This window comes from Phocoena sinus, chromosome 16, assembly GCF_008692025.1.
Source record: "Phocoena sinus isolate mPhoSin1 chromosome 16, mPhoSin1.pri, whole genome shotgun sequence".
NCBI classification, from domain to species: domain Eukaryota; kingdom Metazoa; phylum Chordata; class Mammalia; order Artiodactyla; family Phocoenidae; genus Phocoena; species Phocoena sinus.
In genome coordinates, this window is record NC_045778.1 from 68,148,081 (window position 1) to 68,175,762 (window position 27,682).

A 27,682-nucleotide genomic window follows, 5' to 3' on the forward strand; every position below is an offset into this window, starting at 1 on the left:
AACCTTTGGTCAGTTTTGTGAGTGTGTGTGTGTGTGTGTGTGTGTGCCTGCTTGCCTCTTGCCGTGATTTCCCACTGCCTTCCCCCACTTACATGGTTTGCTGTAACGTCATACTTTATTTCATAAACTTGAAAGAAACCCAAACAATATTTTCACACACACACACATATGTATATGGGGAGAGGGAAAGAGAGAGAGATCCTTTCCGATACCTGTCTTCCATAATTATGGAATGATTTAAGGAAGTTTGGTCTTGTTTTACTAACATGTTTGAATGAAACTATTTGACTATGGTGTGCTCTGTTAAGAAAACATTGATGTATATAGCTGGCATTAACGCAGAAATCAGTTTATTGTAACAGCAGAAAAATCGGATTCATTATGTTTGCAAACATATGTTACCTTGATAATTGGATGAAGGATTTGATTTACCATTTTTCCCCCATCCCCATCCCTCTTTCAGAGTTTATGAATTTGTTCTTATATTTGCTGGTTTGAAGCTGTATTTGAAAAGCATAGATTGAATATTCTGAGTATTGTTAGGGTATTTCATACAATTCTTAAAAGCGTAATAGGGCTCTGTTCCTCCTGAATTTGAATTAGTTCTATTTTATCACTTGCAATCTAAATATTATACCTAATTAATATTTCTCCTTGTATTGTAAGAGTGCAAACATGCACCAGTATCTTAAAATATTTATTAGTCTCTATCAAGAGCGTCACTGGAAATAGAAAAATAAACATTAGATGTTACATGTCAAATAGGAGCCTGTATAAATAAAATAGAAACACAAGTACAGATTAAATTTGGAGATTCCTTTGATTATTTCTGAAATAGTTGTTTATAAGATTAAGTGGTAGTTACTCGAAATTAGAACATTTTTTTTTTTAAGTGCATCCTACAAATTTGGGCCCATTTTTAAAAAGTGTTCAAAAATCATTTCCTTATAAAATAGGTTTCTAAGTAATAGATTTTTTACCCAGTTTAATATTTTTATTACCTACACAAATATATGCTGGATACTAATGCCTCTAACACACTGCTTCCTTGAAAGAAAATCATTAATCTTCTCAAATATAAGTGTACAGTTGATCCATTTTAGCCTTTTGTCCATAAATTGTTGATTATTGGTTTTGAAGGAAAGCACAGTGTGTGTTTTGAGTTTTAACTTTGAAATCATAGATGTACACATGTTCATGGCAGTCAAATCACAGGCAGAGAGAACCCATTTGAAATAATTTTTAAAAAGTATTCCTGTCAAGGCATTATTTATAGGAATGATAAGTTTCAGATTTTAGATTTTAGAAAGTTGAGGTTGGCCAGACTTCAAATCTACAATTTAACTGCTTTGAAAGAATGGCTTTGCTTGTCTTCAGGGGGAAACAAGTAACTTAGGGGACATCCGTTCATTTTTTTTTGCAGTCTTTCATCCCTAAGTATAACAAATTGTTTCTTTTATTAATGTGGTACTTGCACTATCGAAGCAGTTCTTAAGGGAAAATAATCAGGAAGATATGCTTTGCTTCTCAGATGCTACAACCTGAAATATGTTACTCCGTTCCTCGAAGAGATTTTTTCTTTTTTTTTTTCTTTCCTCTTTCAACAAATAGAGCTAACGTAATAGAAATTGCAGAGAAGGATACAATGAGATTTCTTTCCCTTCTCGCACAGCATGTTTTGGTTGGCTAGGAGAAGCCAAGGTATTGGAATATGATTATCCCTATTTAAGGGGAAAAAAATGATATAATTTGTCATCTTACCGGTTCTCGGCATTCTGTGTGCCGTGCGCTTAGTCAGTGCCGGGAAAACAGCGGTCTGACAGCTAATAGATATCTTTGCCCTCAGTTGTTTAGACATTTTTGTCTTTTGTGACATTGAAGAAAAGACAAGGAAGGGAATGGAAGCAACTAAAAAATGTCAAAAGATCAAAAATCAATGGGCGGCAGGAATGCGAGCTGTTTACCGGGGTGGAGCCTTCTGTTCCCCCAGAAGTCGGCGGTGGTGTCGGGGGGTCGGCACCGAAGTCGCGTTGCTGCCTCCTTCCCTGGGAGATGCTGCGATGCTTCACAAAGCGGGCACGTTAGCCTGTTCGCCCCGCGCCCCCTCTCTCTCCCCACCATGAATAAATGATAAAATAAATAAAAGCTTTGCTTTTAAGACTCTGAAATCCGAGTTTGGGGTGCCTGGGTCTCTCCATCCATTTCCAGCCATTTCCAGATTCGCCAGGCTGGATCCCAGCAGATGGGGTAGAGGATTCACTCGTGGGCATTTTCATTTTCCGGTCAGGGGAGAACACTTGACATTTTTATTATTTATTTATTTGATTTTGGAGGGAAAAAGTCAATACGAGTGAAATGGGTGATAATTAGGTGGGGCGCGTCGGGCAGATGAGTAAGTGTTTTGTCCCTGGCCTGGGCTACTTGGACAAGGCTTATGTACATATGTCTTGGGATGATCAGTGGGGCGAGTTAAGATTTTATGTGAAAACTTGTTTCTTAGAGAGGAGGAGATAGGGTATGTGGCTAGTAAGACAGTTTTCATTTAATAGGGAGGTATAGTGTTGGTTGCTTTCCGTAAAAACTTTTGGGTTTTGAACAGTAGACCTTAGTTGCTTTTTCTCTCTCCTTTTAAAAACTTTTCAACCAACTGGTTGTCTGTTGTGTGTGCGTGTGTGTGTGTATTCACCGACACATTTGCCTCGCCAACAGTGACAGCGCAGGAAAATAGATGGACCCTACAAGGCGAGGCCACAATCTGTTGGGGAAATTTTTTTCCCCCAAGCTTTGTAGTTATTTGATAGTGAGTGTGGTCCAGGCTGCATATTTTATAAACTTTCTATTAAAGTTGGGGCATGTTATCATAAAACTCAATTGCGATACTTTGTATTACATTCTGGGATTGAGAGATAGACATAGGATTAAAAAAACAATTTCTAGGCATTTCTAGATGATAAATTTAATTTTCTTTGCTATTTGGAGGTCTTCTTTGAAAATGCAATTGTAATGAACGCATTCAGGACTGGAGAATAGATTTACCCTTGGCTTCAAATAGTCGACGTTATCAGACGCTGTCATTCGTTCCTTCCTATTTTCGGGCTGCTAATTGATGTTTTTGATGTCAGCAAGAAAATTGAAGAAAATGTCATGTGTGAACCAGTGCGGAAGTTAATAAGATTGACTTCGTTGACAGAATTTACAATGAGAGCGGAGACCGCATAATGGGACCACTGCGAATTCTTTGGAGTCAAAATTGACACCTCACGCTAGGCCAGTGGTCGATAGGAGAGATGGAACATTTGGGAAAGTTCCTAATCTCATTTTTCCCCCCCTTACCTTTTGGTCTCCGATGGTTATTTAGCTTCACCAGCAGCTGTTTATTCAGGGGGCTATTGCTTCGGACAACCCCAGGGCCTCAGTTCAGGCTCCCGGTGCCGTCAACAATGCTTATTTTTTATGCTGTTTTGAGTTTGAAAGCAAAAGAGTCTTAAAAAGGTTAGATTAAGATGTGTCTTAAGGAAAGATATACTAATATCGGTCAGGGTCATTGCAAATGCTTGGGTTATGTGAAATAAAGCCGAAACGCAAATCCCTCCCTGAATAAAGAAACCGAGTTGGCACTGAGATCAGTCCTCGAGCCTCACAGAAGGCTCTGACTTGCAAGCAAAAAAATAATAATTGAGTTCTTGGCTACATGTCCCCAACCACCAAAAGAAACATTTTAGCCGTGGTGCCCCTTAAAATTATTTTTCTAAGTTATTGAAAGTTTAATGGAATAGTTTAATTTTCCAGTAATGTGGCAAAGTTTATTGGATTTGTGTGTATAATTATGGATTGGATTAGTTGAGTTTGGTTCAGTGCATCTGATTATCTTCTGGCCTTTAGGGAAATGCGCTAAAACCCTAATGTGTCCAGTACCCCCAAGCGGTCTCTTTTTGAAGGCGCCACACAAAATGTGGTCTCTACCAGCGTTCGGCCTCCAAGGATCTTCAGTGAGAGACATTATTCTTGGAATATCCAATTAATTCCACGGGCAGTGATCAGTTAGCGCTTCTTCTTCCTTTCTCGCCATTTGAAATGCTAACACAATGAATATTTTCTCATTGGTCTGTGTCCCTCGGCTAAGCTGTTGCCGCGGGCTGAGAATTTCATCGACTGATGAGACCAGAGGCTCCGCCAATAAAAGGTTACAGTACGTGATTTGCATGCCAAGTGAGGTTTGGTTTCATGAGCTTAAAAGTTCTTTAACTTTTATTTGACTTTTTTTTTTCTCTTTTGTTCAAGGTAGGTTGAGGGGTGAGTATATTTGTGACTGTTTAAAGTATGAAAATTACCAGGGACAGTAGGTCACAGCGATATTTCGGACCATCTTCACGGAGATGGTGAGGATGGCCCTTTGTGTTACCAGCATTTATGGAGAGCAGCCACGTCAACCCTCTAGGATCCGGTCTACGGAAAGCATTCTTTCAAATGTTGTGATTTTGTGTTGAGTCCCTCTAGTATCCTTCAGGAGCTTGACATTTGGGGGAATGGTACCGTTAGAGTATCTTGTAAGTACTAGTAATCCAATCCAGCATTCTTTGAAAGGACTAGAGAGCATTGAGTAGGGCATTTGGAAGAGGAAGAAAAGTCCTTTCCTTTGGAGTGGTTGGTAATCAGAGTCTTGAGTACCAAGAAAATAATAACTTCTAGAGGAGTAGTCAAAGGCAGAGCATCTTCTGTTTCTCAAGGGTAAGTTGGAGGTTGTTACGGGATATTGAGTTGCATTGAGCACCAGAAAATGTACAGCCAAAACTATCAGCACCACTTTCCCCAGAGTAGATTCTAATGGATTAGATTATAGCCTACAAAACCTAGTTTCAGGACTATTTCTCAACTAGACGAAGCCCCACGAAGTATGAGGCCAGCAGCACATACGTTCAGTTGGCTCAGAAAAACAACAGCTGATGGTGTCACTCTCTCTCTTTGGTCTTCCAGAATCTTCCAGACTTGGATTTTATTAAGTCAGGACGCTCCTTGTTGATTTAAAGCCATTAGAGATGTCTTCTGATCTGAGGAGTATTGGTTGACAAAAAGGGGGAGGCAGTAGAGCATAATAAAGGTACCTCATCCCCTGCTGAAGATGGGGGAAAAGGGGATTGAGGGAAAAGAAAGAGCCAGCCTTCAAACCACTGTTATCTTAGAGGAAGGGTAATATGATTGGAGACTTGACATATTTCAACCGAACGAAAAATCATGATACCTCTACCAAAGTTGTTAGCAAAAGGGAACTGGCAGGGCTAGGAATGGAGAGTGGTTCCCCTCTCTCCCCCTCCCGCCCTCTTCCTCCTTCCTTTCCTAGCTGTCTGTGAGGAGCAAAGCAGGTGGCTCCCTGTGGCTGACTTTTCATGACAACATGCCATTAGAAATTGCCGTCCTGTTGATCAATCCTCTCGACATGACAGATTTGCCGCAAGGCCTGGCTCTTTGAGCGCCAGCACTGTGGCTTTTCCCTCCTTTTTTCCTGCACTAATTGGTGAAAGTTTTTTTTTACTGTGCTAGTGGCAGAGGAAATTCTTTTGAACGTTGTCACAATCAAGTGTTGACTTCTTTAGAATTGCAAGTAGGTTAAGTGAGTATCAACGTGGGGGGGTGTTGGAGGAGGGAAAACACTAACACAAAGTTACTACCACCTAAATTTTATGATTAGAGTCACATTGGAAAACAAACTAATTGGATTACACACGCACACACACACAGACGAAGGCAAGTATTAAAATGATAGTCCTTTTAAACTTTCATTATGATGTTTGCTCATTTTGGGGGGCTCCAGTCCTGACATTAGGAATTGGGGAAGATACATTGTCATGTTGATGGAGGGAAATATATCCATTCTAACTCCTTAGTTTCTTCCTATAGTAAATGGACTCGGAATAGCAATATCACAGACATTACATAACATGCTGTAAGTCAAAAGGGATCCATGAAGCTTCTATTAGTGGAGCACATTTTACTCTGAACTACCAATGTTCTTCTGTCCAAAATCAACATACAGAGAATAACCTCTTGGCAAAGGATTTGTTCTCAGACTCTTCACTGGAATATCAAAAGATGCGATTCTGCTTGAATTTTGCTGTTCTGGTGTATATAAGATTATTTTATCCTAGACCGTAACAACCTTTCGTATTATTTAAATCCAAACTTCTTGGTGAAACTGTGATGCTTATCTTTCTTTTTAGAGAGAGTTTGAGTTTGAAACGTATTTCTAATAGCAAGGATTCAGAATTCTTACTGAGGGAATTTATAAAATTTATCTATGTTTCAAGACATATTCTTTGGTGATAAAAATAATTGTGAGATGAAAAGTTTTGTTTAACCAGATTGAGTGAGAATTTATGCATATATGAATTTTCCAGGTCGCAGAATCTGTGTAGTTCATTCTGATTCTTCACCATAATACCATTTCAGATAATTCCTAATTGAAACAATAGTAGTGGAGGGTATGAGATCCGACAACTTCACTGTGGGTTTGTGGTAACTATCGAGAAGAAATTCTACACAAAAATAAGGATTTTGTACTGACTTGTGATACAAACATAGAAACCTTGTGTACAGAGGAGGCTATTTCTGTTCCATGGTAGATATTTACTAGGAAATGAGAATTACAGAATACAAGTTACTAAGATTATGAATGGAATTTTTAGTTTTAATTGTTTTGGTTTTCAGTACAAATCCAGAAGGTGAAAGAAGGCAGTAAAACGTTGTCTGCAGTTGCCTGGGGCCCCCGAACCCCTTCTTAGCCATCCCAATTGCTCCAGTTGTTATGTTACAAGGGAGAGAAGTGCAGAAACCCCTATTGAAAGAAGCATCCATTCATATAATTAATTTTGCCATTGTAAAAATCATTTGTAAAATTTGCATTATTAACATTATCAAGTCACTAGTTGGTAAGACATCAGACATGACGAGAGTGAAGGGCAGCTTAGGGAGAGCTGGGCTTTAAACCCTCAGTAGATCGGAGTTAGGATCAAAGGCGCTTGCTTTATGTGGCTGTGCTAGACTTTGAAGTCCTGACTGCACCTACAGCACTCATTTCATCAAGTTCACTGGTGTCTTAATAGCAGATCAATAAGTTTCAAAGTCGGAGAGTTAATTTGATACTAGTGCTGATGCGGTCGTGCTGGGGAAGCTGAGAGAGAGGCAGAGAAAGCTGCCTATTAACAACTCCAGTACAGAACGCACAAAGATGCAGATTACCGATCTATCCCTGACCCTGAAAAGACAGGCTCTGGCCAGGAATGGGGAAGCCGTGAATTGATAAAGCAAGGGGTCCTTAATTTAGACATCTCAGGTTATCTGGAAGCTAGTCCACGCTTGAAAAATCTTTACTTGGATACACATGTACCTGGGTGTACACAATGTCCGTTTGGTAGAGATAAACATGTGACCGTGGAAACGCGTGCGCGGGCGCGCGCACACACACACCTACCTACCTACCTTTCTAAAATAAAAGGGGAACTTTGCATAAGGACCACTGTAGGTTTTCAAGGGGTGTTGTGTGGGGGGAAAAGGCACAGAATCTGTTTCTGGTTTTTAAAGGGAGCTTTGAAAGTATGCTTGCATCATAGCGGGTTATGCTGATTTTTTTTTTAAGTGGCATTGGGAATATCTCCTGAAGTGAATAGTACCTAGGCAATAATAATTTGACACAAGTCCATTTTGATCCACTTGAAAAAAAAAAAAAAAAGGAGCTCTTCAGGAGAAGTCTTAGCCCCAAGTTTTTCCTTCTTTGTAGCATAACTCGATGTGTGTGCAAACAAATGGGATTCTTTATTGAACCCTATCTCCGTTCCCTTACATGGGTTTCAATCAAGTCTCCTCGTTTTTATGATATGATACATTTTTTATGATATATTCCCTCGTTTTTATGATATGATACATTTTTTATGATAAGTTTGTTGGACATGAAGTAAACCAGTAGGTAAAGGCACTGGAAAATTGAGAGAGAGAATAAAAGTTGGGTCAAGGGCGAATGTTTTTATATATGTTTGGGATTTTTCTTTGTTTTCACTGGTTTGGTTTAGGGTCTTCTTAAAGGATAAGCATAAACATTGTGGGGTGTGTGGTAGAGATGACATCAGTGGCTATTGCAGGAGGGGATTTGGGGAGAGGTTTTTTTTTCTTTGTGCCAAGGGGAGGGTGTAAAGATACAGAGTTCAAAGATGCAAATCGCGAGAAAGTAGAAACCTTAAAAAAAAAATTTTTTTTTTATAAGAACTTCCCCATCTGTATGTACAGCACCGGCTTCCCAGCATCGAAGGTCAGATTCACACCCTTTTCGAACAAAACTCTAATTTAGAATGTTCATCTAAGGGTTGATAATGGTATTAGAAGGCCAGTGGGGTGGTCAGTGGGTGTTGTAGATTAGCTCAGTGGCCATTGCGGCTTTACCTAGACCCCCACGATTCATTGGGTAGATTAACCATCACATCTGTCATTTTATCCCTTTTAGTTCTCCCCTTTTTACCACATTTAAAATACGAAGAGGGGGGTGGAAATATCATCTCGAAGACAGTTTATATGGAGCAAGCCAGTGAAGCTCGCTATTCCTAAAACGTCTAAGAAATCGCCATACATGTCTATGTGTGTATATATGTACAGTATAGTTATATGTGATATAACTTTGCGTGACGTATAGATGTTGAAATGATTTTGGTGAATTCAAATAAGTTGGTTATGCCAGGTAAGCTGCAAGTTTTTAAACTTAATTCCTTTTAATTAGTCTTTTGCCTGTCTTCTAGAGAAGGTTCTGCATTTTAATAATCTTGTAAGACATTTTCTGCTACTGGGCTGATGGCTCAGGTCATTAAGCTTCGGTTAGTTTAATTTCTGACAAAACTTCCAGTGCAAGTTTGCGGTACCCTCAGTTAGACAATCTTGGCTTGCCAGGAGGGTACCTGGATACTCTCTCTCTGTGGCGGCGTTTCGGGATCTGCAGTGTGTTAAGTGGGCTCTCGTTGAGTTGTGTTGTTTTCTGTGTGTTTATTACAGAAAGATTGTCACTGTTAAAGGGAACTTAAGAGTTTCTGTAAATGCAATGGTTCCTCCTGGATAAAGTGAGAGAGACAGTGCTTGGAATCTGGGGAATAGAGGTGGAAGGAGCCGAGCTGATGAAGGTGTTTCTTGTCAAATTTGTGTAGGAATTATTTACCGTGCTGTCTTTCCTGAGCTGCTACAGTAAAAGTGAAGACATGGAAAATTATCCCAGATGGGACGAATCGCTCATTCTCTGTTCTTTTTTTTAAAAAGGAAAAGATTTCAGGAAAAAAAAATCGTCTTTTTCTTTAGAACAGTATGAATAAAATCTGGACAGCTGTCGAAAAAGATATGCCATCTGCATTTTTTTTTTTAATTTCTAGCCGCCACCATAACTAAATAGCTTGAATAGTACATCTTTTTTTTTTTCCCTTCATACATAATGATCTCTACTTCATTAAAAGCGTATTAATCTGCTTCCCAGTCTCTTGGGAGACACCTTAAGATGATGATATTGTGGGTTTTTTTCCCCCCGAATTGTTAAAAAAAAAATTCTAGCAGATTTGGTCCCTGTCAGTCAGAAATAATTGTGTTCTTAATCTTGTCCCTGATGGATGACTCGGAGTTCAGCAACGGGCCGGCTCCAATGACAAATACAATATTAATATTCATTAACTGCTTTGACAATGCTAATTTTGATGCAGTAGTAAAGGGTCTTCCAAAGTTAGCGGCCAAAGCATCAGAGCTGCGCAAGGTGGCAAGATAATTTGTGCTGGTTTGCTGAGCTGAAGGCTTTTAAAGTCTATAGCAAAAAGCTAGGTACCACAAACAAAAAAGAGAAAGGGAAAAAAGTTCTGAAGCATTGGAAGGCAGGGCTGCGGAAATAATACGATCACAGTCCGCTAAAAAATTTGACACCTCTGATGCAGTTTCTTTGAGTGAAATTTCTACAAAGTTGCAACAAAAAAGCATAGCATGGTAAGTCAGCACATTCTTGATTTTGTTTAATCTTTTTGATCTTTTCAATTATCGCTATTTGAAGATCAATAGTCATTTTTTCCTACGATGCTTAGAAGATGCGCAGCGGTGGTTTAATATGTGTTAGGACCATTTGCTTTAAAGGAACATATCCACAAGTTTTCGGTAGGTTTTTTTTTTTTTTAAGTTAGTCTTGGAAAATGTTATACAGTAAATTGTTCTGAATTCTTTTACATATTGGTATTTTTAATGGTCTATTTTGACTTTTGTATACCCTCCCCCCCCAACCAAAGGAAAAAAAAAAGAATTCAGCAAGATAATTAAGCTCTGGATGTTGTCAAGAATTTTGAGGGTGCTTTCAGCGGGCACAAAACTTAGGAGTGAAGTGGTCCTCTAACTTTATCTAAATTCAGCTGGCTCCCCCCTCCCCCCTTTCCTTCTCTGAACGGCATCAGATAGCTATTAAAGCTTAATTTCACTGGAGAACTGCAAAGCATTACTTTCGCCAACTTAGGTGAACTTCTTTGGACTATTGAAATTGCCTTTATGTTTGCCAAGTCGGCAAACAAAATATCAGGCTTTGTTCTTTTGATTGAATGCCGGGTTGGGGGAAGAAGAAAAAAAAAAGAGTAAGAAAGCCCTGCCTTTTCTTTTTCTTTCTTTCTTTCTTTCTTTTTTTTTTTTTTTTTGTTAAACACTCCTCCCTTTTTTGGGGGGGGTGGATTGTTGTGGAATCGGGTGAGATCCCAGTTACTGTGCCCTTCCCTATCAAGCGAGGTAATTCTGTGAATGGAACTGTGCTTGAGCATCCTGTCTGGCGGCGCTGCTGGTGTGAGCTGCTCCCCTGTGCCGCGGGTGCGCCGCGCGGCTGCAGGGCGGGTGCTGCCCTCCAGTGGAGCCTGCGGCCGGCGCGGGCCCTGGGCGGCCATCGGGGCGCGCGGCAGCATGCCCGCGAGCCGGCGGCGGGAAGGAGAGCCCCGCAACCCGCTCTAGATGGTAAGCGGCCCCACGCGCGCGCAGGCAGACAGGCGGGCGGGCGCGCGGGGCGCGGAGGCCGGCCCGCTGCGTCCCCGCGCCTGCCCTGCCGCGTCCCGGCTTGTCCAAGGCCGTTGCAGGCTCCTGCTCTCAGCCTCCGCAGGGTTCGCTGTCACTTTGTAGAAACTTTAAGATTGATGTCCCTTGACTGGTAAGGTGCCCGATGGAGTTGCTCTTTTTAGTAATTTTTTTTAACTCCTCTTAAACACACACAACGAAAAGAAGAAAATGACATGACTTTTTCATTCTGAACTTCTAGCCCGCGACTATAAAAACATGCTTTATGATTATTGTTTAACTCGGACGTGAATATTTGGGAGGGGGGGCCGTTGTTTCTTTTCGCCCCAGCAAGTTAAATCCTCTGAAACGCGCCACCCTCCTGGCTCCCCTCCTCTCTGGCTCTCCCCAAATATTTTCCTAAAGGATCCGCATTTTTGTACTTTTTATATATTTTCTTCCAAGACCCATTTCCTCTCACCTCCATCTCAAACTTCTTTATTTAAAACAACAAAAACAGAACTTTGTTGAAGATGTGGATGAGGACGGTGGGGTATAAATGGGCAGCCCCTCCTGTTGTCTTATTGCATGTTGAAAGGAAGATCTCCTGGTTTTTTTTTTTTTTTTTGGCTTTTCTTGTTTTGGTTTTGGTTTGAGGACGTCTTTTTAAAAAATAATCCCACAGAACTTTGCAGCCTTCGATCACCTTGTGGGGTGTTTTTAATGGAAATGTTCTAAACGTGGGTGTACTGCTGACAACGGGGCACCTTGGGGACCGCCTCGGAACAGAGCAGTGGGGCAGCAGATATCTGGGAATAGTTTCCTAGGAGGACTTAGTTTGAAGAAATTCACAAGATTTCCCTGTCCTTTTTAAGGAGGAGGTGGCTGCAGAGGAGGAGGTCTGTCTGGAATGTGTTGGCTCGTCTTGCTGTTTCCATTTTCCTTGTCTTTTGAGAAAGCCAGAATATAAATTTCTAGTCAAAGTTGCCCATCCTGTTGGCTGCCCTTTATGAGTTATTGTTGCTGAATGATTGGGAGCTGTCCGTCAGCGGGGAAGGAACTTGCAGTTTACTTAAGAAATTGCATGTGTGACAAAGGCAGCTGCCCCAGTGTGGTGGTCCACGTGAATAGAGGGAGGGAAGGCAATTAGGGGGCTGTGTTGGGGCTTTTTACTTGTCAAACTGGAGCCTCATTGCTTTTGTTACCTCCATGTAAAGGGAAATGGCAGGGTTTTGTTTTGGTATTAAGGGCCTTCCTTAAAGCTTGCTGCCTGACACTTACACAGGAAGGCCGGATAAGTCGAGAAAGAGGGGCCACGGAGCAGTATTTTAAAAGAGAAGAGGAAGAAAATTAAGAAGCCTCACTTTTTTGTTATCTTGAAGCCCTTCCAGCCCTTGTGTTTTTTTGTAGAAGGGGGTATGATGGGTGGGGCCTGGCTCGAGGGTTATTAACTTGTCTGGTGTATTAACGGATTGCTTAAAGACCAACATCATGAAAACAGCCCTGTGGGTTTGCAGATAAACAGCTGGGCAGTCGAGTCGGTAAATTAAAAACATCTCCTGTACGTTAGATGTCTCGCGCCAGAAGAAACCGAATCTTTGCCACCGGTCTTGCTTCAAGCAAGACAGGGCCGGGATCCCATGTGGCAGTAGGGGTGTTTTCTTACCTGCATGCAAATCAGAGTTGTGTGTTTGCTTTTGAAGAGGGTGAAATGATTTAATTAACACTTGGGGTGGGAAAGGACCTGAAAGGTCTTCTGGGCGACTTCTGTCCTCTGCAACTTTCTTGTGTCGTTAACCCCCTCCTGGAGCAGACACCCTCCCACACTCCCCTCCTTCATGGAAAAGAGGACGATTTCAGGCCTATGATGTCTGAGTCTCTCAACTCCAATTAAGTTAAACCCACACACATGTACCTGGCCCTGGAACCTAGGAGAGACCCCAGAAAAGTAAGTCGGGTTGGTGGGACTCAGGGATTGCCTTTTCTCTTTTCTCCTTTCTCCTCCTCTCCTCTCTCCTCTCTCCCTCCCCCCCCCCACCCCCCACCCCCCACCCCCCGTCTCATTCTGGGGAAGCTCACAAAACTCACAATCAAAAAAGCAAGTCAGGCTTCAGACTACTGGAATGCCAGTGAACACAGGAAGCTTCCGTTCTTCTGCTTCCAGAGAGGTCAGTTGAAAATCTTTCAGGCACAGTCTGTTACTCTGGAAGGAAAAGAGGGGTGTGTACGCGTGGCTGGCAAGGCCCTACCAAGTGTCACTCCCGTGTCACTGTGACAGGAAAATACACTTTCCCCCTCCCTCCCCCTCTCCCATGGCAGCCCTCTCCCTGAGAAATTTGTTTTGAGGGATTTGACAATCTTGCAGATAAAGTGCCTGCCTACTGCATTCGGTTGATCATTTTCCCTCACGGCTGACCGTAATTTCTTAGCTACTCTTAGCGGTAGCTCTGTCCCTGCTGCCCAAGGTAACCGGTGAGGGAGGGGAAGTCTGCTTAGTGCCCTGAGCTGGCTGGGGAAGATGGGCCTTCCCCCTTCCTTCACGGATTTCCTAGTGGTACAGAGTAGAAACTAGGAGCAATTTCTTTTCATTAACTTTTAAAAATTTAATCTGCAACCAGTTGAACTAGATTATTTGGTTTCTTTTGTTTTTGGTTTCTGAGGCATGTGTGTGGACAGGGAAGAATCAACGAAATAACTGCAGGCATTGTGATCGTTCCGAGTACCCCAGGGCAGAAATTGGGAGCCATCTCCATCTTTTAAGATGCTTTTTTTCAGCTCTTTAAGTGAAAGGAATAAAGGGAGGGGAAGCTGGGAGGAAGAAGAAAAGTGAGAAAAGCAATAAGGGAGGAGAAAAAAAGCTGGCCCAGTCCCATCTTGAAGGTACAGAGAAAGTTTTTTTTGAGGTGGAGAGAAAGAAAACCAAAGCTATTATGTACCCTAGGGATACCATCTTAGTGGGAATGGAAGATTTGAGTGGGAAGGGAGGCACGGTGGCCTCTGGGCTCACTCTCTTCCACCAGTTGGGCAGTTGGCACCTCAATTTGAATTGCTGGGTGAGTAGTGAGGGGTGTGTGTGTGTGTGTGTGTGTGTGTGTGTGTGTGTGTGTGTGTTCGTGTCCTTGCTTATGGTCTTGACCATTAAACCTTTGTGCTTTTTTTTAAAAAATTCAGACGGTGGGAAGGAAAAACAAGACAAGAATAAATGGTCATCTCAAGCTGTGCTCTTTCACGGTGTACTTTTCATAGTGGTTTTTGGGGGAGGGGGGAAAGGGTTAAAGAAAAAAAAAAGATGGGGAGGAGAGAAAGCTTGACTTTCATCACAATCCTTACGGTTCTATAGCGATGCAGACCTGGCTCCCCAAGTGCAAGTGAGCTGGAATCTGGAAAAGGGCGGTGGGATTTGGGATTTCTTCTAACAAATAATTTTTTTCCGCTTCACCCACCAGGGTGGGCTCCACTGGAAGAAAGAGAAGGAAGAATGACATGCGCTCATAGAGGAGCATACTTTGGAAGCTTGAGACATTTTTGAGCTATAAGGCTTTTCCAGTAGCAGGGCTTATGTAAACCGTGTATTGTGGTTTCATATTTAATGCTAACTTTCTGTTGCTTTGTCTTCGGTTGTATTTATTTTCAATCTCCAAATTTAGATGCTGCTGGCCTTTTAGGGCTCCAGTCTTGCTTGCAGTGTTTGTATTTTGTAAACTTAATATAAAATGTGTTTTGGAAACCCGAGCAAGAGACTGATGACCGCCTATTGTGCTGTTAATGGTTAGGAAGAAGGCCCTTTTGCAATACCAGTTTGGGGCTTAGAATACGGGATACCGTGTTCAACTCTCGGGTCCAAATCCTTTGCCACGAGCTGTTAAGAGCATTCTCTTGAATTCGGAGGCGATTCCTTAATTGTCATTATTATTGCTTTCGTTATTATTTTGTTGTTGTTAAATGGCCAAACGGAAACATTTGCAGTGGTCAGTCAGCTCTTAGATCCCATATTTGGGGGAAGAAGGAATGAAATACACTACACACCGTAAGAGTCCTTGTGTTTTCAAAGTCATGAATTAAAATCCTATATGTCGTGTTGAACTATCAAGGTGGTAGATAGTTCTCTGGTTGAGCGTGAAGGAACGACAGATGTATGTCTTGGTTTTCCTTTCTGGTTCCGTGCAGCTTTCTAGTTCAGTATACACTTGTGTAAACTGTCAAGAATTGTGGCAGAGAGAGTGCAGGCTGGCACTGCAAGTGTACAAATTGTGTTGCCACAAATTTCCCACCCAGCACAGCCTCCCGTTTCCAGATTCCTGAAAGGTTCCAGACCTTTGTTTACTCAAATTACTTGGGGTTACTTCATAGCGGTCCTGCTGCTTTGGGGATGGGGAAACCTCCATTCTTTATGGCTTATGGGAAGGGAGTTCCTTTGAAAGGGTAAATTCCCGACTCTGATGATACAGATATTATGATCTTTGTATTGTCACAACAGGCTGCTGCCTCCGTGTTTTCTGGAAGCAACAGAGCCTGCAACCTTGTATTTTTAGGGAAACCTCCCCTTTGTGGTTTGGGGATGGTGGAGGCCTGGTTGACTATGTCATGGAATTCTTTCCTTCTGCAATATTTTGTTATGTGATGAAATCCTGACATGCCCTCCAGATTACATACTTCTGCACACATTCGAAGGCTTTTTTTTTTTTTTTTTTAAGTGAACTTTGCTTGGGTCATTCCCATGTTACCTTAAACTTTCGACAGCTGCATTCAGAGGGGGTAGCGGTGCTGTGTCCTCCTTACCACACTGAATTTCCGCGCCCTTTTACATATATCGTTTATGGAGGCTATAGATGTCTGTTAAAGAATGCCCACGTTTGGGACACTAACGGGGCAAAATAGAGCAGAAGAATGCAGTTTTGCCTTTGCTTTCGTCTTCTCTTTAGTCTCTCTTTGCTGAATTCCTGCCAAATCTGAGGTTTGGCCATTTGTATCCGTGGGCCCCGTGAAAATGTCCATCCCTCCTCTCCGTTCACTTGTTTGTTGCTAGAGAGAAATCTACCTGCTCTCTGAAGGAAACTTATCAGACTCATGTAACAGGCATGGTTTTCAAATACCGTCTAGATTGGAAAGTTAGGCACAGGGTGTTTAAGAAATACGAAAGACATTTTTATACAGCTGTTCATTATAAATAAATTAGAAAGGTGGTATCAGATTTTGTTCACTGCTTCTTTCTTGAAATCCCCAGGATGTAATAACCATTATGTACTTAAAACTTATTCTAAATCAAAATTGGTGATTTCCTTTCCATCTTATTTAGGAATCCCTAGATTTGGGGTTGTTGTGTTTGCGGGGGGAGATGGTCTGGAAATCATTATTTTTTTAAAAGTTGTTTTAAATTTGAGCTTTTGGATTTCTTCATTTGGAATAGGTTAGTTTTATTCCTGGCTCTGTTTTGAAAATCGGCTCTCCTAGAAACAGCTGTACTCTCTTACCCAAGTCCCAAACATTCCCTGCAAACTCGGACACTTAACAAGATTGATTATGCTAACGCTAATCATTTAATGCCCAAGTAGTAGAAAAATATCTCGCGGGAGGGTGGAGGTTGCCTTTCCTGGGGAATTATTTCAGGGTGGAGCGGCTGGTCCTCATTTCTGAGACCTGGTGGAGGATTAAGATGGTCAGAGGGCCCCCTTGTGCCGCCGTACCCCTCACTCCCCTCCGGGATCCTGTGGCAGGCAGGAAGAAAACCCTGGGAACTCACTGGTCACGGGGGAGCCTGGACTGGGCGGGCCAAGACTTAAGCTCGCAAATGCTTTAAAGGTTAGTTGGGGGAAGCACAATGGGATGCCTTCTTTTTATTGGAAAATAAATGAGAATGAGTGGAAATGAATTATATTTAATGAACTTAACTGGAAGTAATTGTTCAAGAGCCTGTGAAAGCACAGCCCTGCTGGGTTGGGCCTTGGCTGCGACGTTCACAAAGCCAGGCAGCCGGAGCACATCTTTATTTTCAAGGTTTCAGTGTTCCCCTTCGTGTGTCCACTCCCCACCCTAACACCTCCAGCCCCCCTCCTACCCTCCCCTCCTCCTTTTGGGGGATTGAGAAAAGGTCATTAAGAAACGCTGAATTTGGCCCCTTAGACCCTTAATGCTTGGCAATCTGTTTGGTGTGTTACCCGCCGGGTTGTTATATTATAGAAGGGGCAAAACAAACAAACAGACAAAGAAAAAAAACCCCCAAAAACACCCCAAGAAAGGCCAAGAGCTTAGGATGGTTTGTGTTAGTTCTATGTATATGCATGTGTGTATGAGAATGTGGATGAAAATTGGCTGCACATTTACTCTCTCCCTGCCTGCCCTGTTCAATCATTTCCCTGCACGAGGAATTTTAATGCCTGTGTGAGTACAGGACGAACTGTGAGTCGGCAGAATTTCATAGACGGCTGGGAGAATCTTCTCTCTCCCTCTTCTTGCTGTCTAAATGGATTTGATTCCAGAGAAAGAAGGGTTGCGGCGGGGAGGGAGAAGAAGTCAGCCATTGATGATTCACAAAACAAATAAGCAGCACCCTGAGTGTCAGTCTCTGGTGGTTGTAGAAGCTAAAACTTTGCAGCCTTATGTGCACAGGATTCAGGCCAGGTGATGCAGGCTGGGTGATGCAGGGTGATACAGGCTATAGTTGCAGAATGGGTGTTTCTTTTTTGCATCTCATAGGTAGACCTCCTTTCTCTTAACCACCTCATTTCTTTAAGCAAAACTTTCTTGGTGTTATTTATTATTTCCAACAGGCAGTGCTGTAGCCATCAGTAGAAGTCTTGCCCAGGGAAACAGTGCCCCCTTAGCTGGGGGCAAGGCCTTAGAGTGGAGCAGTGCCCAACCATGAACAGCGCCTGCACTAGGTGGGTCCTCGCTGGCTGGGCTTCGGACAGCTGTGAGGGGAGAGGGGCAGAGTAAAGGGTGGAAAGCAGCCCTTCAGGCCGTGGTGGATGTCCGCCCGCCACCCTTCCCCTCTGTGCATGCAGGAGGTTTACGGGATACAGTAGCGAGATGCTCAGCAGATAAGTGAGGCTGTGCGCACCGGCCTGGATACAGGCTCCTCCCTGACGTCATCATCCCAGTAACGGAAGTGGCTGCTCCTTTGTTGATGCAGTCAGTGGGTTGTTTAGGCAGGAAGGTTACCATCGCTGACCCTTCCACTCTGGTTCATAGCCCAAAAAAATAAGACTAGTTGAGTCAACAAGGGGCTGTTGATGAGGAAGAAACAGCCTCTCCTCTCCAGCCCCTCCTTCTCATCTGCGCTCCATGACTCCAGTGACTAGCAGCGTCTATTAACGTTTCACTAGTCGCCATTGACCTTGGTGCAGCCATAGTAAGTGGCATCTGGAAAAAAGTGCATAGAGATGAGCCATAAACCCATTTTTCAGTGTAAACCTTGAGTGAACAGTGTCCCTTCCTGATGCTGATTTCAGACCCTGGGAGGGCCGGTCATCTGAGACTCTGGAGACCCTTCATATCCACCCTGGGGAGGGGAGAAGGCTGACAAATGCTCCTCTGTGCTGCTTTTGTTTTATTGTGCTGGCCCCGTAAAGGCGCTTTCTGGCCCCATTTTTCTTCTTCAGAAAGGGAGAGCCATAGGGGAGTATTGAAGAGGAGGGCCGGCCACCCGAGAGGCCAGGGCTAGCAATGGCTCTATTTGTTTTCAACGTCTGTTGATTAATAGGTTGCGGGGTGAATGGCGAGCTTTCATTCCCTTTGGGTTCCCCACAGTTAGAGAAGGTGGAGGGGTTGGGGTGAGAGGAGGGCCAGCAGGGGGATCTAGAAGGGCCTGAATCACTCTTTCACTTGCCGGGTTCCTGATCGAGAGCAACATTTGGTGGACGGGTGTGTGGGCGCTCGGCGATGAGGGTGGCACGGCCAGAACACCGGGCTTAAGGGTTCTCGAGGGGTCAAAGGTCAGCCACAGGGGGTGCCCCCTCCCCACTCCTCCCGCTGCAGTAGGATGAATACTTTGGGTGGAAAGGCTTTGTGTGCTTCGAGGGCTGTTAAAGGACCTTTTCTTTCTAATTTCACTATTCAGTGCTCAAAACTCATAGGGCCTGATGAACAGAACCGGGGGAGAAATGAGTAACAGCCATTCCTCCAGGTAGAAAACATAAAGCCTCAATAATTTAAAGTCAGATGAGGATTTTGGTTCCTTTTAAATAGATGGTGTTTCCTTCATTTAATAAGTTCGGGTTTTTAGCTGACTTTTTCTTTGCTGCCAGAACCGACCACGTCTATCACCAGAGTCCTGCTGGGCCGTGATATCGCTTGTGTGTCTGTATTTGAGAAGCAGAAACATGCCACTAAATGTTTTACACCCCTCCCTCCGTAATCCGCCACATGGTGTAAAAACCCCTGCTAAAGATGCCTCGTGCTCCATAGCAGGGGTGTGCCTGGCTGAGGCGGGGAGCCCTGAGCTACTCCTAATTGGGGGATGGCGGGAGCATTGTGTGCTGAACTGGTCTAGGTTCCAGAGACTGGCAGGTGGGGAGTATGGGGGACAGATCCCCTTATGAGGCCTGAAGCATCTATGTCCAGCTGGGAAGGCTGGCCCAGGCTGGGCTTCCTGGGTGCCGCTCACTACCCCACCTGGCAGTGAACCCCGTCCCAGGGCTCGTCTCTGCAGACACAGCAGCAGGAGGTAGAGTCGGACAGGTGAGCTCGCAAAGCCTGTGACCTGGGACAGGTTTCCTTACCTGCCGGGTGAGCTAATGACAAATGCAACTACTTCGTAGGTTTCTTTGTGAGGACTGAATAAAGTCTGTCACACTCAACACAGGCTCCATTAGATCAGCAGCTGTGAGCTGCGCTGGTGTGAGCCAGAGAGGTCTCGGTCAGAGGACTGTCTAGGCAAGGGGTCCTGAGTGGCGCTCTGGGTGAGTTTCAGGCGCCGGGTAGTGCTGGTGTGTATGGGCAACTATGGCCTAACTCCCTGACCTTGTGTGGAATATTTTAGGAATGTTTGCTGCTTTTTTGTGGCTCAGAGATTCCCAGTGCTCATCGTATTCTTTCAGGCTTAACTTGCAGCAGCTTAAGCTCTCCATGCAGCCTCCCATGATTGCCACTCTCACAACCTTGAACTTTAGTTAGCTGTCCCTGATTTCGCACCCCTGGGTAGTTTTGAAGACATATTTAATATTTAGATAAAGCGCTTGCCTAAGAGGCACCTAGTTTTATGTTACAGTTACTTGCCTTGAACACTGGGCTCCGTAGAAAGATAAAAGAGGGAGGAGGTACATATTTCAGCCTGTTTACCCCACCAACACTCCCAGCAGACATTGTAGCTTTAATTTAGATTCCGGATGCATTTCTGGAAGGTTTTCCGTGTCCCTCACAAAAGGTGCTTTTCACATCTGAATTTTCTTAGGTTTGTACAGTTTTGAACACAATCCTTAAAGACCTCTTTAAAGAAGTGGGAGCTGTTCGTAGCGAAGGGGAAAGTCTAAGGGACATTTGCTATTTGGGTGGTGGTTCCGTGTTTCGTTTATATCAGCTCCCACGTCGAGGCCCTCCCCCTGATTCTGGAAGGACCTTGGTTGTCATCGGCTATTCTTGTTTAACCTTCAACTCTTCTGTGGCAGTGTTATTTATTAGCATAATAAAGTGATGGCTTTTCTCAAAAGACATAATAAAATACATTTATGGACCAAACATCGCATTTTTAAGCAGGGCGTGCACCTGAGGGAGGGTGGCTGCAGGACATCCGTGTACTCTTGCCCCGCCGTGCACATCTTTGCCTTTGCAGTAAGGAGTGCGGTCTGTGACTGCGTTGCCCCCTGTGACTTTAATGACAAGAGACCGGAGGGGTAGCAGACGTCACCTTCACTGGTCCCTCGTTGTTAGTATTCACTGGACTGTAGTTTTCAAAGCTTCTTTGCACGGCATGTGTGGACGTGCCAGGCACTGTGCTGCTACGCACTTTGCAGACGTGATCTCTTTTAATTTTCACAACAACCCTGGTCGGTAGACACAGTTCTCATCCGGAGTTTACACAGAAACGAAGGCCCGTGAGAGGTCACACAGCTGGATTGAAGTAGGATTTAAACCCGAGTCTTCCTGGAATTCTCAGACTTCACTCTTGGTCACCGTGTGCAAGCCAGTGGGCTCTAAAACCATTTTTTAAAGACGCTGTGGTAATAAGGTATTGGACTGAACGGTTTCTGAAGTGCTCTCTACCTCCCCAGCTCTACTCTGTGATTCTGAGTAGATGCCATTTAAGAGCAGCGACATTTACTGAATTAATCTGTGAGGCTGGCTCTGTCTGTCCTTCTCTTCTTCCGATGCTTACTGTTGCAAGTTGGTGGTTCTTATGCAGTTTATGAGAGTGTGCCCCCCACTCCCACAGGCTGGGCATTACAGGGGACACAAAGGTCTGCAACACATAGTCTTTGTCCTTCTGGGACTTAGCTATGGTGGCACCAAGAAAGGTTATTGCGACCCCAGCAGTGGACATAATATGGTGCAGACAGAAGGGACTGTGGGGATCTGAGGCTGGAGAGACATGGGCATTTTCTAGAAGGACGTCCTCCCATCATAAAAGCAGTCCAGGTACAGGCAGGTTCAGTGGGAGTGGCAATTAGACCCTGGTTTCTACACGTATGACTGCGTCTCCCTGCACTTGCTTAGGAACCAGCCAGCCTGGAGAGCCGTGTGATTGTATTGTTTCTAGGGACTTGCCTGTCATGCAGTCACATCAGAAGAGTTCCATGTCCCAGTGGTCCCTGCATCCCCCCATCCCAAAGCCAGGCAGCAGTTAAAACTTCAGATCCCTTTACCCTCCTCTGACCACCCCTCCCCATGCTACAGAGTTTTGACTGAACAGGAAGAGACTAATTGACTAGTAGGCTGAGATGTACAAAATAATGTGAGAGTGATGGCAGTCAGAACAGGTGTCCAACTTTTGTTAGAATCCCCTTTATACACGTATCTAACAGGAAGAGGGAGCATTTTTCTCACATACGTGTGAACTTCACTGTTGCCCAAATGCTATCTTCGTCCTTCAGTGGACAGGTAGAGAAAGAGGGTCTCCCCAGTGTTTCCTGCTTGGAAGACAGCCATGGAATATGCACTTCAGAACCGCAAACAGAACCGTGCCATCGGGAAGCTTCTCCCGAACAACAAAAATAGCAACAATGATAAGCCACCTTTCCTGTGCTTACCATGTGGCAGGTTTTGCTCTAAGCCCTTTCCATGGATTCTGTCAGAACTAGGACACACTTCATGATTAGGACTCAAGTCTCTTAACGTTTGTGCTTGTCTGGGATCTCGTGGTTCTCTGGTCTAGGGGTCATGGCTAAACAGAAGAGACAACTGTGGTAACTCCATGGGCAGACCCAAGATGCGTGGGTCCTGAGCCCAGACCTACCGAATCAGGTCCCTCCTGAGAGATTTCTTAGTATCAGGGATCCAAGTTCGTGATAAGCACCCTGAGAGATGCTTGACTCGAGCAGAGCTGGGGAATGCAAGTCTCACTGCCCTTTTCCCATCACAGGTTTATACACTTGCTTTCTTCCACTGCTTGTGGTGGCCTCGTTCCCTGGAAGTCCTTCAGACTCCTAAGTGACGATCTTCCCTCCCTTGGGCTATCTGTGGTTCTTCCCACGGGTCCCACAGTTTCTCCACACTTATTTTAAACTGTCTGGGACTGGTCTGCTTTCTTTTCTTTTTTTAAAATAAATTTATTTATTTATTTCTGGCTGCGTTGGGTCTTTGTTATTGCACACGGGCTTTCTCTAGTTGCGGCGAGTGGGGGCCACTCTTTGTGGCGGTTCATGGCTTCTCACTGCGGTGGCTTCTTGTTGCGGAGCACGGGCTCTAGGCGCGCGGGCTTCAGTAGTCGCAGCCCGCGGGCTCTAGAGCGCAGGCTCAGTAGTTGTGGCACACGGGCTTAGTTGCTCTGCGGCATGTGGGATCTTCCCGGACCAGGGCTCGAACCCATGTACCCTGCATTGGCAGGCGGATTCTTCTTTTTTTTTAACTTATTTATTTTATTTTTGACTGCATTGGGTCTTCGTTACAGTGCACGGGCTTCTCACTGCGGTGGCTTCTCTTATTGCGGAGCACAGGTTCTAGGCTGGCGGGCTTCAGTAGTTGTGGCTCGCGGGCTCTAGAGTGCAGGCTCACTAGTTGTGGCGCATGGGCTTAGTTGTTCCATGGCATGTGGGATCTTCCCAGGCCAGGGCTCGAACCCGTGTCCCCTGCATTGGCAGGCAGATTCTTAACCACTGCACCACCAGGGAAGCCCTGGTCTGCTTTCTTTTATTTCAGCGGGTGTGTGTCTTTCCAACCAGATAGAAAACTTCTAGAAGGCAGCAACTGTCATTTTCCTTTCCTCCTAATGGTCTCCACTCCATCTGATAGGTTTTGTCTCTTGCTCTTTTCCCTGTCCACCCCAGCACACAGTGAGAGCTTATTTGTTGGTTATTTTTCAAGTTGTCCGAAACAGAAATGGTTCCTGAAAGACTCCTCAGTGCATGACCAGGAGATGCTGGCACTGGCCTTGGAGTGGCTGCCCTTCACTCAGCTGACTTGGGCCATGTCCAGACCTTCATAGCTGCTGACGAAGGAAGTGTTACTGGGTGCTTTTAATTTCGATGTTGTGATTGCAAAATGATAGCTCACGATACAAGTCTCCCATGAGCCACTAGCTACCGTCTTTCTCTGAAAGTGTCCAGTTGTTTATAGAAATCATTAAACCCGGCTGTTGGGCGTGTTGGCTTCTTTTTCTGTGTTTTTTTCCAGGAGCATTTAGGAAAGCCATATTTTTCTTTCCAAACATACCCATGAAAAAGTTAGAAGAGCCTTTTAAAACGCCCTCCCCACAATTAACTGTGGTAAGAAATACTCTTACTATATCACAGCCCTTCTTTCTTCACCCATTAAAAAAAAAAAGACAAGAAGGAAAACAGAGAGAACTAACTGCTTGGTGGTCCCTGAACTCAAGAGGCGCTAGTGGGCAGCACTTGAACCTTCCTTCTTTTCTTTTAATGCAATTCCTTTTCCTTGATGTTAATGCAAGCTGTGCCTTCCTAAAAGTAATAAAAGGAAATGAAGACACGTTCTAAAATGAAACTTGACTCTAATCCATTCATCATCTAATACTAGCCTCTTTATCTTTGCTGGTACCTAATCTGGTTAAATGTCCCTGTTGTAGGATTTTAGTGAAAATCCTCTATGGGGAATAGGGTTTTTTGCAATTGGATTACTCTCGGTAAATGGCCCAGTAGTTCGCTTGTTTCAGCTTAAGTTTTTCTTTGTGATCTTGCTGGGCTGAGTTATAGCGTCTCATAGTGGACCGGGGAGGGGGTGGTGGAGACTGGGGTGGGGGAAGGAGCAGAAGATAATTTGGGAAGGTCTGGTCATTGCAACTAGGAAAGTCTTTAAAATGGTTTTCTTTTTATTTTTTTCTCCTCTCCACCTAGCAACTCTTCCCAGACGTAGAAATGCCTTGTACTTTGTTTTCTAGAACTGCCCATTTGTAAAATGCGTACATACCTTTTATTAGCCCAATTCATCACCATCCAGTTAATCTGTTAGCGTTCCCCGCGACTTCCTAATGAGATTCCTCACGAACCTGGGATGCTGTATGTGCATAAAACATGCAGGTGCTCGCCTGGCAGTGTAGAGCTTTCTGGTAAAGTTCACACTCCCAACCAGACCGTGAGTGAGGCTTTTCATCCTATCCTGGCTGTCTGTAAAGGACTGTAGTTTGCCCACTGGTTCTAAGGGGCCAGGAGGGGTTCAGAGCCTGGGGTGGTGGATAAGGAGGCTGGCTGGGTGGGATTAGGGCCCTGCCAGGTTTCTTGTAACCAAGGGTTTCCCTAGCCGGTCCCCTGTGAAGCCTGCCTGCCTCCTGAAGGTCCCTCCCCGTGGGCCCTGGGGTAGGAGATTCCCCGCCACCTGCAGGAACACAGTAGGAAGCCAGGCCCAGGGGGAGGTAAAGACTGAGGTGCACCTACCCAGAGAGCGGAATCACAGCTGTCTGGTATTTTAGTACATGGACCAGGGCGGTGGGCGGAGTTGACTGCGTCTTACAAAGTCCAGGTTTGGGAGGGTGTGGGGAGTGGTCAGGGCATCCTGAGGGTCGGGAGTCCTGGGCTGTCGGAACTGGCGTGACGGTGTCCTCCTCTGTTCTTTCCCTCCCCACAGTCGAACAAAGTACCGGTTGTGCAGCATCCTCACCATGTCCACCCTCTCACGCCTCTCATCACGTACAGCAATGAACACTTCACGCCGGGAAACCCACCTCCACACTTACCAGCTGACGTAGACCCCAAAACAGGTAGGCTGAGTGCTTGGGTGCAAAGAGAGTGTGCTGGTCTCAGGGCCACCAGAGGACCCGCTGGGGAGGGATGTTGACTTGGGGACTGGCTGCAGTGGTGATGGAGAGGCTCTCGTTCCTCTCCCGGATATTGACAAGGAAACCCTTCAGGGAGGCCAGAGCCTGGTGAGGGAGTGGATCTCTCCTTCCCTTTGGAGGAGTCCATTTGCAGCTCTAAGGATCTCTTTAGAGCTCCGGGTACACCTGCAGGGGCTGTGTTGGGGACCTGGCTGTGAGTCACTGGGTGATTCTTAGGAGTGGCTTATAACTCCAAGAGCCTCAAACAGACTCGGAGGCAGTAATAGTTTTGGAGGCATGTCATGGACTCCTCCTCAGCTCCTTGGGAGTGTAAGATCCCCAACAGCGTGTTTCCCTGAAGCCCCAGTTCCTTGGTGGCTAAGGGACTATAGTCACTTGACGATGACTTGGTGCAGCCTCGAGGGACCACATCACTGGGTTCTGCATTCTGTTTGCTGATTTCTTTGAGTTCTTTCTCCCCTGAAATACCCTAGGTATTTATTATCAAGCCCGTTTTGCAGATGGGAAGACCCAAGTCCAACATGGTTTCCTCATTGCATCACGGAACAGGCAGAAGATGCCACATTACTCCAGCTTTTATACGTGTCCCTCCTTTCCACCCCACGTGCTTTTTCCCTAAAGAGGAGAGAGGGAGAAGGCGAGGTTACTTATAGCTCCCCTGCAACAAGATATAAAACAAGGCGGGGTGGTCTTGGGAGAGCAGCTAAGGCCAAGGGTGTATCTTTCTGGCTGGGCGATGCACTGGCTGGGGTTGGTTTCTCTTCCCAGCTAGTTAATTACAAGGATGGATTCAGAATGGCTATTCCCATGTCACTTTGTCGGAGGGAATTGTTTGGTGTTGAGCTGAGGTAGACTGCCTGTTCAGGCCGCCTTGGCTGCCCCTGAATGAAGCCACACATGAGCTGGCTTTCACCAGCTTCTGAGCCCCCTTTGTGCTCGTGGGGGACCGAGCCTGGTGCTTGGCCCGCTGGAGGAGGCTGCCAGCCGGCCCCAGGCTCCACGAGTGAATGGCAGCTTCAACGTCTCATTTAAATAATGGTAGTACAGGGAATAGCTTTTAAATGGTTATCGTAAAGCATATGATTAACGTCTGCGGACTGTTTACTTTTCCTCCGCAAATGTTCTTTCAAGTGTGCGAATGGCTCGGTGTAGGGTCCAAGCCCAGCTAATCTGTTTGGTTTTTGTAATAGAGAGAAAGCAATGTCTGCATGAAAATGTCACCCAGGGAGGCTTAATTTACAGATTAAAAGCTTCCTGAAAGAATTAAAAAAAAAAATGAAATAGTTTTCATCCGCGAACAGGCAGCTCATGCCCTTCAATACTGTTTCAATTCTGAGGAATTGTTCATTTTGCTTCCCACTTGAGCTGCGTGGGTCTGCTCCTCTGGGTCCAAATTGCTCCCAGCGCTCTTGATTTCTAAGGATCGATTGCAGGATGTGTCCCTGTGGAATTAATAAGTGTACGGTGGCACAGGCCTTCAGAACTCACTCCTCAGCCCCCGTGGTCCAGCAGTACCCAGTCAGCGGGTGGGTTAACTCACGCAGGCAACTTGGTCCTCTAGAAAACCAGGCTCTAGAACTGAGTGGACCAGGCCTCCAACATCTCCTGGTCTGTTCAGTTCAGATTCTGCCTTGGATAAGATGCCAAGGCATTGTGTGAGTGTCTCCTACAGCTCATCTTCAAAGTGGAGTTGGACACATTTAAACAGAATTAACTTTTTTGAAAGAAGGCACGGGTAACCTTTCAAAAGCCATAACTCGAAAAGTATATTAGAAACCGGAGGAGTAACTCATGTAGGTAAGTCATTAGAATTAAAAGGAAAGAGGGAAGGGACAAGTTGTGAGGACAAAGGGATTTAATATTACTTGATCCCCTACTATGTGCCAACCCTTTTAGATTTTTTCTTTTTTTTTTTTGGGGTACGCGGGCCCCTCACTGTTGTGGCCTCTCGCGTTGCGGAGCACAGGCTCCGGACGCGCAGGCTCAGCAGCCATGGCTCACGGGCCCAGCCGCTCCGCGGCATGTGGGATCTTCCCCGACCGGGGCACGAACCCGTGTCCCCTGCATCGGCAGGCGGACTCTCAACCACTGCGCCACCAGGCAAGCCCTCTTTTTTTTTTTTTTTTCAATTCAAATAATCATACCAATCGCATAAGGCAGAAATACCCAAGCTGGCATTTTCTGAGTTTGTCTGCATTTAGCCAGTGTATGATCCGTCTAGAGTGAGAGAAACTTTTCAAGCTGCGGCAGAGGGATAATGAGATGAAACTTACCGACAAG

General features: G+C 44.9%; 1 protein-coding gene across 24 annotated transcripts in view; it reads left to right on the plus strand.

Moving 5' to 3' along the window:
* TCF7L2 (transcription factor 7 like 2) overlaps positions 1–27,682 on the plus strand; it is a 198,527-nt gene that overhangs the window by 147,655 nt on the left and 23,190 nt on the right. For all 24 annotated transcript variants that reach the window (XM_032608418.1, XM_032608420.1, XM_032608435.1 and 21 more), the window contains one exon: positions 25,192–25,324. In XM_032608418.1, coding sequence (XP_032464309.1) covers positions 25,192–25,324 — 133 coding nt within the window. The remainder of the gene's footprint in view (positions 1–25,191; positions 25,325–27,682) is intronic.